The 15,507-nt window shown below is 50.9% G+C and overlaps 1 protein-coding gene across 1 annotated transcript in view; it reads right to left on the bottom strand.

Moving 5' to 3' along the window:
• LOC145393503 (proteasome adapter and scaffold protein ECM29) overlaps window positions 1-15,507 on the bottom strand; it is an 835,694-nt gene that overhangs the window by 98,068 nt on the left and 722,119 nt on the right. Inside the window, exon 20 of the mRNA XM_080267631.1 lies at window positions 14,193-14,363. Coding sequence (XP_080123757.1) covers window positions 14,193-14,363 — 171 coding nt within the window. The remainder of the gene's footprint in view (window positions 1-14,192; window positions 14,364-15,507) is intronic.

The following is a 15,507-nucleotide window of genomic DNA, read 5'->3' on the forward strand; positions in this document are numbered from 1 at the left end:
CTTACTATTGCACTATCTTTCCACCGCTTTCTTTTATGCTCTAACCACCGGCCCACTTTATTCTGTCACTACTACACTGTCTATATGCTGCGTGTGTTCACTTTCACTCACTGTCAGGTCGGACGTGTCACAGTCAGGCACAGGGGCGGTGGTGGACAGCGAGTAGGGGCGTCCTCTCTCATCTGGGGCTGCTGGGGGCATAGAGGCCTGGGGCTTCTGGGCTCGGGGTGGGAGTCTGGCCCTCTGGGCTGGGGCCAAACAGTTGCCTGAATTTCTGAGTCAGTCGCCTGACAGAGGATGAGGATCTCCGGCGTCTGGGTGCAAGGAGGTCCCGCCTGGGAGTCTGAGGGGCGGTCGGGAGGCTGCAGTCCTCGAAGGTCGGGGATGCCGTCAGGAGTGAGCTGCAGCGTCGGCCGGCATCGGAGTCCGTCAGGGACGTCTCCACTGGCTGCAGGGAGAAGAGCCCGGTGGTGGTCACAGGGCCTCTCCAATACTCCTCCAGGCTCGGGACTCCCTCCAAGTCGTGGGTAGGTGGACTGGGCTCAGCACCTGATGAAGGAGCGGCTTTAGGCCGTCTCTGGCAGTAGGGCCCGCCTACTGGTAATGGCTGTTTCGGGACACCTTCGGAGCGGCTACCGGCCATCTCCTGCAGGAGGGTAGAGCAGCTACAGGCCAACTCTCAGGGGGCATCTTCAGAGCGGATTCCGGCCATCTCCTGATTGGCCTCCGGAGCAGCTTCAGGCCATCTCCTGTAGGAGGGAGAGCGGCCGCAGGCCGTCTCTCCGAGGGGCACCTTTTGAGTGGCTTCAGGCTGTCTCCTGACAAAGGCGGGAGCGACTTCAGGTTGTCTCCTCTTTTCATCCAGAGCAGCTTGCCTTCTGGCCATCTCCTGTAGGAGGGCGAGCGGCTGCAGGCCGTCTCAAGGTAAGGCACCTTCCAAGTGGCTTCAGGCTGTCTTGAGGCAGGGCACCTTCCGAGCAGCTTCAGGCCGTCTCCTTGTTTCCCACAGAGCGGCTTCAGGCCATCTCCTGTAGGAGGGTGAGCGGCTATCGGCCGTCCCAGGGGTGTGCTGTTAGGATCTGGAGAAACAGTTCCACCCTGGTCTGATCTGTGGGCAGCTCGCCCAGCAGGCTGTCTTGTATTCCTGGCGGCAGGCGAGTTCCGTGTCATAGGGGCACGTGGCCCGGGTGGACTTGGGCCATTTCAGCCTGGAGCTAATTCGTGCTGTGTATACTCCTCCGTGGGCTCCTTCTGGTGGATCGTTGCGGTCTGTTTTGATGTTCTGCTACATTTTACCACCGTCGGCTTGGAAAAAGTCACAGCCTCATGACCGGAGGTGATAAACTCTTGTATCGTAGGTGGCGTAGACTGGCTGGAGGTGTTGGAGGAGGGAGTGCCAGGCTGTGGTGGCAGGATCTTCATCATGCTGTTCGTTACAAATGATGAACAGGGTGGATTGGTCGGTGGAGGAGCGGAGGAGGCGTAGGAGGTGGCGAGGTCCTCGGACACACCATTTGCACCCGAAGGGTGGTGCCCACACGGCTTGGTGGATCTTCACGGTAGGTGTTGTCTCGAGTGTTGGGCTGTGGTGAATGCTTGAGATAGAGGGCAAGTGTGGAGTTTTATGGCGGGGTAATGCGGCGTGGAGTCTCTGGGGAGTATAGGTGGTCGGGATCTGAACTTGGTGTATCATGTATGTGAGAGGGCTTAAGGCAGGGGTCGGCGTGTGAATTTGCGGTGAGGTGGGTGGGATGGGAGAGTGGGCATATCAGGTGGGTGGGCAGGAGAGGTGGCCGGAACTGGTAGTGGTGGTTCTGAGGGTGGGTGTGGGCAGCAATGGAGGCGTGCAGCTTTGGCCCGCTTGTGATGGGCGAGGGGCACGGGCGGTTGGTTTGGGTGTGGTCAGTGGGTGGATAGCGCAAGGCAGGGAGCAGGGAGTTGGTGGGGCGGGCGTGTGGGCGGCTCTGGCAGAAGCAGGGATGGGAACTGGGGTGGGTGAGACCAAGGGGGTGTGGGCAGGCAGCAGTGGTGGGTTTGGTTGTCGGAGGGGGGCGGAGGTTGAGGCAGGGGTGTGGTGGGTGGTGAGGGTGCGGGGGCATGGGTGGGACACTTGGTGTCAGGCGTGGTGGCCCAGGTACTGGGTGATGATGGGGTGAGGGAGGTGCAGGGGCTCAGTGGTGTTGGTGAGCTGTCAGGTGAGGTGCTGGACGTGGCGGGGGGTGAGGTGGGGGCGGCAGGGGACGGAGAGGGAGAGAGAGAATGGGAGGGGGAGATACAGCAGTCGTAGGAGGTAGAGGAAGGTGGCGTAGGGGTGGGGGGTGGGGTGGAGCGCGGGGCCGGAGCCTGGGAGGTGGGGGCATGGAAGGGGCAGACATGCCGGTTTCCGAGGGTGCAGGTCGTGCTGTGGTATTCTACGGTCACCTGGTAGGGGTTAGGGACGTGAGTGATGGTGTGTGGCCCCGTAAAGCACGGGACAAGCTTGTGGGGGGGAGGGGAGCTGCGCAATCATCACGGTATCGCCTGGGTTGTAGGGGTTGGAGATGGTGTCAGGGCGGAGGTCCAGGTTGTTTTGGAGGTGTGTCAGCCATCGTTTGACGTGGTGTAAGGGGTCGGAGGTGGGGTTGGAAGCAGGGGGATTGCAAGTGCTGCCGAAGGGGTAGGAGGAGGGGTGTTTCTCCGAACACTCGCTTGTAGGGCAAGATGCAGTCCTCTTGGGGGCGGGAATTAATGCCCCATTGCACAATTTTTATGTGGGCGGGCCAGCTGTCGTTTTTGGTGGCTTCTATCCGGGTGTGGAGATGATTCATTAGTGTACAATGGCTGCATTCGCACATGGCATTTCCTTGGGGCCAGTAAGGGGACGAGTGGGAAATGCTATAGCTGAAAAGATGGGCGAGTTCCTCCCAGATTTTGCTGGTGAATTCTGGCGCGTTGTCTGAATGGATGAACTGCGGGATACCAAAGTAAGGAAAGACAAGTCGGGCCAGGGTGTCAGCCACTGAGACAGCATGGTGTTCTTTCGCTGGGCAGGCTATGACGAACTTAGAGTACGTGTCGATGAATGTAATCATGTACCTATAGCCCGATTTCGGGGGCAAAGGTCCCACTACGTCGAGTGCCAAGAGTTGCCAAGGTCTGTGGGCAATAATACGCCCAGTTGGGCCAGCAGTACGGGTGATCTCTTTACCAAGGGTGTACGCTCGGCAGGATTGGATAATCTCCTTGGCGAGGGTGAAGGGATTTGGCATCCAATAGGCGTCGTTGAAAACCTGTAGGAGTTTCTTCGTGCCCAGATAAATGCCGTTGTGGGCGTGCTGTGTCGAAGGGCATCTAGGGCAGCGTCAGGGGCCAGAATGATATGCCCAGATGTAGTTAGCAGATAGTCGCCTTGGCGGTACAATTTTTTGAAGAGGGGCTGAGGGATCCAGGGTGGCCTTTCCTTCCAATGCCACTGTTTGAGGAGGTCGGCCCCCAGCTGGGCGGCGTTGATAGGGAGTCGGGAAAGGGCGTCCGCGTTGGTATGGAGTTTGCCAGGGCGGTACGAGATTTCATAGTTAAACTCCTCCAGAGTTTCGCATCACCTGATAAGCTGTGCGTTGTGGGTGTCGGACTGTCGCAACCACTGGAGGGACTGGTGATCAGTGATGATGGTAACCTGGGTCCCTGATAGGTACCCCCAGAAGTGCTTAAGTGCCCAGACAATACCTAGGCAGTCCCTCTTGGTGACGGCGTAATTCTTCTCCGCCGGATTTCAGGTATGTCTGGCACAGTTGATGATGTGTTCGCGGCCCTCTTGGACTTGCGCCAGCATGGCCCAGATTGCAAAGAGGGAGATGTCTGTGTAGAGCCAAAATGGAAGGGTGTAGTCGGGGAAAGCAACGACAGGGGCAGATACGAGCTTATCCTTATGTTGTTGGAAGGCAGCTCGTCTCTTGTCTGTCCAGATGAACGGCTCTCCCTTTCGGGTCAGCTCGTGGAAGGGCTTGACGATGTGCGCAAATCCCTTCACGAAATGGTGGTGGCAAGAAGTCAGGCCGAAGAATGCTCGGATTCCATGGACATCGTTGGGTGGGGGAATGTCCATGATGGCACGGAGATATGCCAGCCTGGGAGATGACATGCCCCTGGAATGAGACGGTTTTGGCGGCCAGGACACACTTGGAGGGCTGGAGTTTGAGGTCTGCCTGTTGGATTCGGGAAAAAACCTGGCGGAGGCGCTGCACGTGGTCGGCCCAGGTCAGGCTGAACATGATGACGTCGTCCAAGTACGCCAGACAGATCTCCCAGGTAAGGCCGCTGAGGATGGATTCCACGAGTCTTGAAAAGGTGGCAGGGGCATTACAGAGGCCAAAAGGTAAAACATTAAATTCATAATGTTTCCCATTGCTGGTGGAAAACACAGTTTTGCCTCTGTCCTCTGGTTGCACAGGAACCTGCCAGTACCCACACTGGAGATCAAGGGTGGAGAACCAGGAGGCACTGTATAGGGAGTCTAGGGAATTGTCTATTCACGGGAATGGAGTGGCGTCCTTGATAGTGATGTCGTTGAGCCAGCGGTCATCGACGCAGAACCGCAATGTGCCATCCTTTTTCTTCATGAGGACGACGGGGTAGGACCAAGGGCTTGTAGAGGGGGAGACAACTCCGGCTTCAATCATCTCCTGCACCTGGCAGTCTTCCTCTTCCCGTTGCTTGGGGTTTTTCTGCCGGGATGGCTGTCGGATTGGTGGGCCCATCATGTGGATCTCGTGAACGAGGTAGGTGGTATGTCCAGTGTCAGCTGGTCCTACCGCAAATAGGTCCTGGAAGTCCAGGAGAAGGCGGCGGAGGGTGTCGGATTGGTGGGCGGGAGAGATGGTCGGGGATAGGGGGCAGAGGGGCGGGGAAGTGGGATGGGGAAGGGGCACAGGGCTCGGCTTCTTCCATCTCTCCGATTATGAGCCCTTTCGAGAGGGTAAGGGGCGAGGGAGCAAGATTTGCAATCCAGACTGCTGAGTGATGAGGGGGAAGGAAGGTTGGGGGCAGGAGGCAGGCCAAGAGGGTTCTGGGCGGAAGGAGAAGGAGGAGAATAAAACGGAGGTACCTGAGGATCGGTTAAGGGGCACCCAAGCCTCATGATGATGGGGGATAGTGACACCCGAGGAGGTGGCGGTGGGGAAAGAGGGGAGGGGGGAGAGAAGGGGGGAAGGGGCAAGAAAGGGGGGAGGGGGGGAGGCGGGGAGTCTTCCTGCCGGGGCCATGGCATGCAAGTGCAGACGGCCCTCGTGGGTGGGGGTGGGGTGGGGAGGGGGGGTTCCGGAACTGGAGCTGTCTATTCTGGCAGTCGATGGTGGCGCCCAACTTCTGCAACAGGTCCAGTCCCAGATAGCCATCGTAGTTTCGGCAGGAAGTGTCGAACACAATAAAATTGTGCGTCACCGATGCCGGCTGATGGGTGTCGACGCGCATGGCTCGTGTTTCCCCACGGATCGGCAGGGGTCCATCCCCCTCATCCACCAGGTGAGTAGCCGTCGGGAGTAGTGGGCCAAAGGTCGACTTGTGACGGGAGATGTAGTGGCTATATAGGCAAGATCTGGCTGCTCCCGTGTCAACCAGCAATCTGGCTTTTACCCCGTTCAGCTTCATCTTGTGGTAAACTAGGGGGTGGTATTTGGGGGAAGTGCCCCCTCCCACCGTGGGAAGGTGCGGGGGCGGTCCTAAAAAATCCAACTGTTGGGGGCCTCCTTCTTCTTCCTCTGGCTCCTGCTCCCTGGGTTCGGCTTCCTCCATGGGACCAGGTTCGTCGTCCGGCTCCTCATTATCTAGGAAGGAGACTTTACATCTGCCCAGGGTGGTGGTTTTTCGTCTGGCAGCCCTTAGCTGGTCCCTGATATCGTGCAGGGGGCATCAGGAGCTGCAGGCAGAGAACTCCCAAGGGTTGACTAGGATGAGGTTGGGGTTCTCCTTGTGACTGGGACATCGGTGGGTGGGGTGTGCTCTAGGTAGGCTGGGTGCCGGGGTGGGGCTGGTGTGGGCATGGCTTGACTGGGGGAGCCAGAGCATTTGTGGGAAACTTCTTTACCACGCTGATTTGCTGGGGTGCAGGGCAGGAGGTCAGGAGGCGGTGTATTAGTTGGATATCCTTATCCATGTCTCCTGTAGGGTCATGGATTGTGAAATGCTCCTTCACCATACTAGGGAGCACTCTCAGGAGAGTATTGAAGGTGCGTTGTTCCCGGGTGTCATCATATGCCTCCGGGTAGGCAGCAGTGACCAGGTGTCTAGCCTGGATTAGGGCATCATCCAAATTTCCATCGAAGGTCAGGCTATCCAACTGGGACAGTGCTAATACTTTCCCTATTGAGGGAGTGATAGCTTGAATCACAAGTTTCGTGAAATTTTGCTTAGTGAGCTCCGGAACGATTTTTGGTGCTATATTAGCTGCCGCTTTGCCTAGTAATGGGAGAGTGACAGCGATTTTTTGCTTATTGTCCTCGAATCCAATATCCAGCAAAGGTTTAATAATTGCCAGATATGTGTGGACATCATACTGTTCGGGGTCAAATTTTGGTAATTGCACATGTGGTTCAGTTGCCATTTTAATAGTATTTCCTGATCACCTCTCTTGTATGCCCGGGTCAAGAACCACTGCTGTCCACCAGTGTAATGCTAGGTGTTTTAGGATCAGCCTCCTGTCCCTAGAGCACCTAGTAAATAGCTGGGTCCGTTTTCTAGACAGGAGCTTAGACAAATGGGAGAGAGGCAAGACACAAAAACTCAAGGCAACACCTTACATGTGTATTACCAAATCTTACAAAGGAACGAGCAGATGTCACAAATACAAACAAGCTGGACAATTATAATTCTTGGGCTGCAGATATGGAATAATAGTATCATGCAGGATACTGTACAGGACCAGATTGGTTAGGGGGAACGACACCTGAGCTAGACACTTATGTTGGTGGGGGAGTTTAGATTTCCTAGGCCGGTGGTGGTGGTTGTCTGATTTCCCAGGGTAGCGTTAATATTTTACACTGGGCCTAAGTATGGCCCTACCGAGACGTGCCGTCACTGTTGTATAGAGTGTTCACTGTACCTTGGCCCATAGATCACTATTACACTACTTCACTATGTACCCGGGTGGAGCTGGCGGTACTAGAACTTCAACGCAGGGGCCTACTGTATGTATGATCTTCACGTGATACGGCAGCACTGTCCACTATAGTAGGCCTGTCCTTCACTGTCTCACTATTGCACTATCTTTTCCACCACTTTCTTTTATGCTTTAACCACCAGCCCACTTTATTCTGTCACTACTACACTGTCTATATGCTGCGTGTGTTCACTTTCACTCACTGTCAGGTCAGATGTGTCACAGTCAGGTGCAGGGGCGGCGGCATAGTCTCAGCCCCCCTACTGATGGGGCTGAGATCCACCAGGGGCGGCTAGGTCCTGGGGGCGGGGGACAGCGCGTAGGGGTGTCCTCTCTCATCCGGGGCTGCTGGGGGTGTAGGGGCCCAAGGCTTCTGGGCTCGGGGTGGGAGTCTGGCCCCCTGGACTGGGGCCAAACAGTCGCCTAAACTTCTGAGTCAGACGCCTGATGGAGGATGAGGATCTCCGGCGTCCGGGTGCAGGGAGGTCCCACCCGGGAGTCTGAGGGGCAGTCAGGAGGCTGCGGTCCCTGAAGGTCGGGGATGCCGTCAGGAGTAAGCTGCGGTGTCGGTCAGCGTCAGGGTCCATCAGGGAAGTCTCCACTGGCTGCAGGGAGAAGAGCCTGGTGGTGGTCACAGGGCCTCTCCAATACTCCTCCAGGCTGGGGGCTCCATCCAAGTTGTGAGTAGGTGGACTGGACTCAGCACCTGACGAAGGAGCAGCTTTATGCCGTCTCTAGTGGTAGGGCCTGGATACTGGTCGTGGCCGTCTCGGGACACCTTCGGAGCGGCTACCAGCTGTCTCCTGCAGAAGGGTAGAGCAGCTACAGGCCGATTCTCATGGGGCACCTTCAGAGCGGCTTCCGGCTGTCTCCTGATGAAGGCGGGAGCGGCTTCCGTCCGTCTCCTGATTGGCCTCTGGAGCGGCTTCAGGCCATCTCCTGTAGGACGGTGAGCAGCTGCAGGCCGTCTCTCCGAGGGGCACCTTCCAAGCGGCTTCAGGCCATCTCCTGACGAAGGCAGGAGCGACTTCAGGCCATCTCCTGCAGGAGGGCGAGGGGCTGCAGGCCATCTCGAGGTAAGGCACCTTCCGAGCGGCTTCAGGCTATCTCGAGGTAGAGCACCTTCCGAGTGGCTTCAGGCCGTCTACTGACAAAGGCGGGAGTGGTTTCAGGCCGTCTCCTTGTTTCTTCCAGAGCGGATTCAGGCCATCTCTTGTAGGAGGGCGAGCGGCTGTAGGACGCATCGTTGTAGGGCACCTTCGGAGCAGCTTCAGGCCATCTACTGACGAAGGCAGAGGCGGCTTCAGGCCGTTTTCTTGTTTCTTCCAGAGTGGCTTCAGGCTGTCTCCTGCAGGAGGGCAAGCAGCTATCGGCTGTCTCAGGGGTGCTGTTAGGATATGGAGAAACAGTTCCACCCCGGTAAGATCTGTGGGCAGCTTGCCCGCCAGGTCATCTCGTATTCCGGCTATGGTAGCGGCGGACGAGTTCTGTGTCATAGGGGCGCGTGGCCCGGGTGGACTTGGGCCTTTTCCACCCGGAGCTCATTCGCGCCGTGTACACTCCTCCATGGGCTCCTTCTGGTGGATCGTTATGGTCTGTTTCGATGTCCTGCTGCATTTTAGTATGGAACTTGCCAATGCATTCTGTCTGGTGACCTTGACATGAGACAAATTACCGCCAAGTTTGTCCCAAAGCTCCTGACTGACGAGTAAATGCAGCATTGCATGGAGGTCTGCACGGAGAAGAAAACAGCCAAAAATGACCCTAACTTCCTCTCAAATGTCATTACTGGTAATGAAAACTGGGTTTGCAGGTATAACCCAAAAACCAAACAACAATCATTGCAGTCGAGGAGCCCAGCTTTGCTCGAACCAAAGAAGGCGTGTCAAATCAAGAGCAATGTAAATTCAATGCTCATCATTTGCTTCGACATGGAGGGCAATGTTCATAAGGAATTCATTCCTCAAGGACAGGCGATCAATGCAAAGCTCACTGTGACATTTTGAAATGACTCTGGGAGGATGTGACGCAAAAACATCCAGACAAGTGGCACACGAACAAATGGGTGCTTCACTATGACACTGCACTTGTGTAAACAACTCCTACTGTTCATCAGTTTTCGGCATCAAAAAACATGCTGGTTGTCCCCCATCCCCCGCATTCACTAGATTTGGCTCCATGTGATTCTTTCCCTCTTCCCAAAAATGAAAATCAAGCTGAAAGGACCAAAATCTGACCCCACTGAGAAGATCCAGGAGGAATTGCAGAAGGTCCTGAATGATTTTTTTTTTTTTCAGCAAGGAAGATGGAACCAAAGGCCAGGAGCCTGGAAATTGTTCCCTCCAAGGAAAAACAAAAACAAGATAACAAAGAGCCAAATTCAAAACTGTTCATCTGGAGATGCCTGGACACACTGAGTTTGAAAGACTGGAGACCATAGGCAGGAGGAAATACAGGTGATGGGAGACAGTTTCATAACTGACCTGTTGCATACATGATGGACTGGGAATAACAGTTAACTCTTGCATTAGTGAGTTGGACCAAAAAGGGATGAGTTTGTTGCTTGACAGTTGTTACGTGCTCACCATAGTGGTGGACGGATGCAAGCAGACAGTTCAGAGGAGCAGTGACCATTGAAGTAGCTGATGCTCAAGGATTTCCAGAACACGGTCCGATCATGGGATCAACGTCTGCATGCCCATGGAAACTACTCTGAAGGGGACGGCGATGATTAGGGCTTGACACACGTTTTTTTCCTTCTTTAGTCAAATTTCAGGAACTTTTGGGTAGCACCTCATGTTGTGAAGGTTTGATGCAAAAAAGCAAGTGGTGAGCACTGCTAAAAGATACAATATACAGGTAAATGAGTCAACTATTTGCACTCTTCTTAAATATAATGATAAAACAGAACATGCTGTGTTAATAGATGGTGGACTGGATTCAGGAAAGCAGTCACATACTAAGAATGAAGTGCTTTTGAAAATGAAGGAAGTGTTGTACAAGTACATTTGTGCCCAGCATGATCATAATATTCCTGTAGGTAGTAGTCCTATAAGACATAAATTATTGGAGATATATGCTAAAGTGGCTAAAATAATGAAAATGAATAATCCACCATCCTTCTCAGCAAGCAAAGGGTGGTTTGCCGGGTTCTGTTCCCTTAAGGAGCTTCGACGCGCGAGGGTTGGTGACAAGGTAGGGAATGCAGACATTGAAGCAGATAAGGACTTTCCTACTCCCTTCGTGGTGAGAGAAAATGGGGGCTACAAATCAAAACAGATCTTTACTATGGATGAGACTGTTCTTTTCTGGAAGCACTTTCTCTCTACCAGCAACCTGGCAAAGGAGGAAATCTCAGCATGCCAGTGACAGGCATCCAAAGAGTGTCTTTTACTGTTGGCATGCAATGCCACTGGCAACTGTAAAGTAAAGCCTTTGCTTATCCATAACTTTGCAAAACCCAGGCCACTGCAGGATGACAACATCAACTTTTTTTTTTTTTTTTTTAATGCAAGGAAGAAGGAACCAAATACCGCGAGCTCACAATTATTGTTCCTTCCAAGAGAAAAACAAAATACAAGAGAGAGCCAAATTCAATATCCGATCATTTTGAGATGCCTGGTGTGTACTGGACACACAACTTGAAGAGCTGGGCTATGATGTCCTGTGTGCTGGAATGGTTTGACAACAATTTTTTTCCAGACACTGAATGGCACTGCAGGGAGAAGAATCTGGCATTCAAAGTGGTGCTGTTGCTGTATAACTGTCCAGGCTACCCAGCATATTTCGCTGGTCATCACCCTGCAGTTCATGTTGTGTTCCTGCCACCCAACACAACTAGTCATGCACAACCCTTTGACCATGAGGTCACTGCCACATTTAACCCCTCCATAGCCGAAGGCCCGGAATTTTCCGTGCACCCCAGGCCGACGCCAGGGCCATTTTTTGAAGTTTCGAAAATTGATTTTTTTTTCTTGCCATATTGAAGAGAAAGTTCAGATGCACCTAACAGTGCAAATCCCAGCTTCCTAGACGCATTTTGTGGCTTGCAATTAAGCGCGGAAGTTGCAGAAATACTGTATCGGCAACCGATATCGCCGCCCAGGGGACTACCGCATCACAACTGGGCAGGTGTTGTTATTTTTTTTTTACCTTCCAAAACAATGCAAATGGTGGTGAAATGTTATGCATATATGAGATATGATTATATCGAATGATTTCAGTACATAATCTATTAGGAATGGCTGGAAAAAAAAATGTTATGAATACATTTTCACCTTTTTGATATAAAATATGTTTACGGTAGTTTTGAGTTATTTTTTACGTTATCGTTGTGGCCATGCTTGGAAAAGGGACCGAAAAAATTAAATTTTCAGTCCTACATGAGAAAACTGCACGTCCTCCAAGGCTAGACTCTGCCACGGGAGAATAAAGTGGAGGGTCAGTCCGATTAGCAATAAGGAAGTTGAGTCGCAACTTCCAGCTCCCACACCACGAGCATGGCTAAAAATAGAATTGTAATGCAGTTTCAGAACTAAGAATAAGTCTAATTATTACGAATACAGATACAAAGCAGAAATAAATACGTCTACAGACAGGGGAAAACGTATTTTTTCCATCATAACATGTTCATCTTTCTCTATTATTTTACGTTCATCTTTATCATTTTACCATGTTATTTTCACAATATATACTGGTCTCGTAAACAGGGTGGTTGTGTGTGTTTTGCAAGGGAGGAAAAAGATTGTACAGGTATTTTCTTTTCTGGGTCGAGATAATGGGTGTAACTATGTGTGTTTAGGCATGGCTACGAGCGAAAAAATCGTACATCCACTCGTCACGACACCAGGTGGTGAACTGACGGATGATACGTGAGAGGGTGAAGTCAAGGTCAGTCTCATGTCCCAGATTTTTGTTCACTTCCCGAAAGTTTTCACAGTTTTCTACAAGTTGCATTGCATCAAATGATCCAAACCATTACAGCAAACCTGAGCAATGAGGTAAAGATACCAAGACAAAAATGCATTTTTCTGTTATCATGTCTTTTTTGTATGTGCCTGTATTACTTCATAATTGTAAACAGGTGGTTGTGTGTGTTTTGCAAGAGAGGACAAAGATGATATGTTCTGCCTGGGTCGAGATAATGGGTGTAGTTGTGCTTGTTAAGGCATGGCCAGGAGCGAAATAATCGAAAATCCACTTATCACAGCAGCAGGCTCTGAACTGCTGGATGCGGTGTATGGGAGTGTAGTGTAGGTCAGTGTGCAGATGTTCAGAATGTCCATTCACTTCCCAGAAATTTTTCAGTTTTTTAAAGGCACCTCTCAAACGACACCGGTGGCTATTATCGGCTAAACGTCATTCAACGCCGGCGGCCAAGGAGGGGTTAAGGGATACTGCTATGCACGAACCTGACACAATGTGGCTGGCTACGAATTGGGGGGCTGAGGGCACAGCACTGGCATCAGAGGACTGGATGGGAATGGACATTGGCTATGAAACAACCTCAGTACCCAATCTGCATGCCTGAAACAGTTATAGAAGTCATTCAACGTTAACGAGGCCATCAATACTGTTGCAGCCTGGAAAGATGTCACAGAGGAGACTAAATTATGGATGGAGGAAACTGCTGCATCATTTCTATTCAGCTGTGCCATCGACACCTATCATTGATGCATATGTCAGGCAGCAGAGGCAGCTCAGCAGGTGCCATGGGATGGTTTTGGTAGTGTCAACCATGAGGATATTTTAAGTCTGTTCGATGCTACTCCAAAGATGACTCGATGGCCTCATCAAAGAGGTAGATGAGGAGGAGTGCCTGGCATCCCAGGACACACAGGAACCACAAACAGCAAGGGTTGGGAATGTTGCAGAGCACACAACACCTGGGTCTGGTGATGGAGAATGCTGACTGCCTAAAGGACTCACTCATGCTAGTTATGCATGACACAACTAAGTTACATGCACGTGAGTCTCTTGAGTGTGTGGAAGAGTTTTGTTATTTGGGAGACATGTTATGTGCTGGAGGTGGAGCTGGAGATAGCCCTGTGGGTAGAGTAAGGAGTGCTTGGAAGAAGTTCAGGGAGGTGTTACTTCTGACATTGAGAGGGTTCTCCCTCCATGCTATGGGATCTTTGAATGCAGCATGTGTTAGGAGTGTAATGCTGTATGGTAATTAGACTTGGGCAGTAAAGGTCGAGGATATTCGCAGGCTTAAACGTTAAGAAATAACAATGGCTGAGTGGATGTGCAATGCATCCCTCAGTGTGAGGCCTGGGGAGGCTAGGTTTATGATGGAAGGGTTGAGGGGTAGGAAGGAACTGAGGTGTATTGGTTTTGTGATGAGGAGAGGTAGATTGAAATGGTCTGGACATGTGGAGAGGATGGGAGATGATAACTGGGTGCAAAAAGTGTTAGGGGTAAGGGTGCGAGAGTCAGACAGAAAAAAAACCTGGGACGAGGTCACTGAGTGTGTATGGGACTGTATAGGGAGGCTGCCAGAGATTGAGCAGCATGGAGAGCTGCCATTAGGTGACCAAGGCTGATGCAGGCATGCATGCTGGAGCCCTCAAAAATGAACATATGAACAAACGAATGAGAGGGCTGAGACGGATAGTAACACAGAATTGTGTTCAACGCCAAATGGATAGCCAACTGGAGGTACTATGTAAAATCCAGTGTTCTACAATATCTGGTGTGAGGGTTGACTGAATTACGTTGGATAACTGAGAGATTACTGTATCTGGTGGGGGGGTTGACTGAATTATGCTGGATAATTGAGAGATTACTGAATATAAAGGAGTCTATCAAAAAATTGGTATCGATACAAGTTTTGTGTATTGACAAGAAGCCTTATAAAGGATTTTACAGAGGTTACACTGCCTGTACGGAGGTTGGGGGAAGAGTATGGCATTATCCAAATAAAATTAATTATCCGAAAGGGCCTTGGCTGAATCATGACAGATAAATGGGATTACTGTACATACAAAAATACACACACACATACAAGCACGAACACATACATTGGAGAAAAAAAAAAGTTACATTACAAAATACTTACAGTTTTTGCAGTGTCTGTAACTAATGCATTCCAGATAGCACTCATGGGCTGTTGAATTTTAGGAGTTGGGTCATGCTGGTACCTAAACAACTTTGGGATAATCTGAGGAAGATATGGCTCCAGCTGAGCTCCTGCTTGGGATGCAAGTGTTCCAAAACCAAAGGCAGCTCCCTGAAATAAGACAATCATAGGTAAAAGGTAAAGAAAAGAAGACAGAAAAAAAAAGAAAAGGAAAAACTACATTATTAGGGGCATGGCAGTGGGGCCTACAAGGAATGAACGAAAATTTTTACAGTACAGTTCTATACTAACGAAAAACATAAATGCATACATGGATGCCCCGTACAGTACAGTCTCCATACAGCATGAGATAGGTTATTTAGAATCTCGAATTTCATGATGAATGAAGCGAATGCTCATATTTTACCTTATATATATATATATATATGTACGGTGTAGAGGGTAAGCTGTTAGGTGCCGTCAAGAGTTTTTATGATGGTAGTGAAGCATGTTCAGGGTTAATGGGCATTTAAGTGAATGGTTCACAAACAGTGTGGGCGTGCGACAAGGTTGTGTGATGTCCACATGGTTGTTCAATGTATATATGGATGGGGTGATGAGAGAAGTGAAAACACGAGTAATGGAGAGAGGGATGGCATTGGTAATGAATGGTGATGGATGGAATATCTCAAATTTGTTGTATGCTGATGATGCAGTACTGCTTGCAAGTACTGGACAAGAACTTGGTAGGCTAGTGCAGAGTTTTGCTGATGTCTGTAAGAGTCGTTCCTTGAGAGTAAATGTAGAAAAGAGTAAAGTGATGGTTACAGAGAGAGAAGGTGACTCCCAGTGCAATGTAACAGTGAATAAAGAGAGACTGGAATTGGTGAGAGAGTTCAAATATCTGGGTACAGTGATAGAAAAGAGAGGAAAATGTGCAAAAGAAGTTGAAAATAGAGTGACACAAGGAAGAAAAGTAGCTGGTGCAATGAAGGCCTTGATAAGAAACAGAAGCTTGAGTGTTGCAGCTGCACGAGGCTTACATGAAGGAGTGTTAGTGCCAACTTTAACATATGGATGTGAGACTATGATGTGGCATGAAAATGAAAAGTCAAGAGTAAGAGCAGTGGAGATGGGACTGCTGAGGAATGTATGTGGAGTACAGAGGGTGGATAGGATATGAAATAATGTGATTCATGAAAGATGCGGAGCGAGGAAGTCGGTGGACACCAGAACTGAAGAGAGTGTATTGCGATGGTATGGTCATGTGGAGAGAATGGATAACAATAGAGTGGTGAAGAAGGTATATCTGAGC

Source organism: Coenobita brevimanus, chromosome 24, assembly GCF_032717465.1.
Source record: "Coenobita brevimanus isolate Jiangsu-jjx chromosome 24, ASM3271746v2, whole genome shotgun sequence".
NCBI lineage: Eukaryota > Metazoa > Arthropoda > Malacostraca > Decapoda > Coenobitidae > Coenobita > Coenobita brevimanus.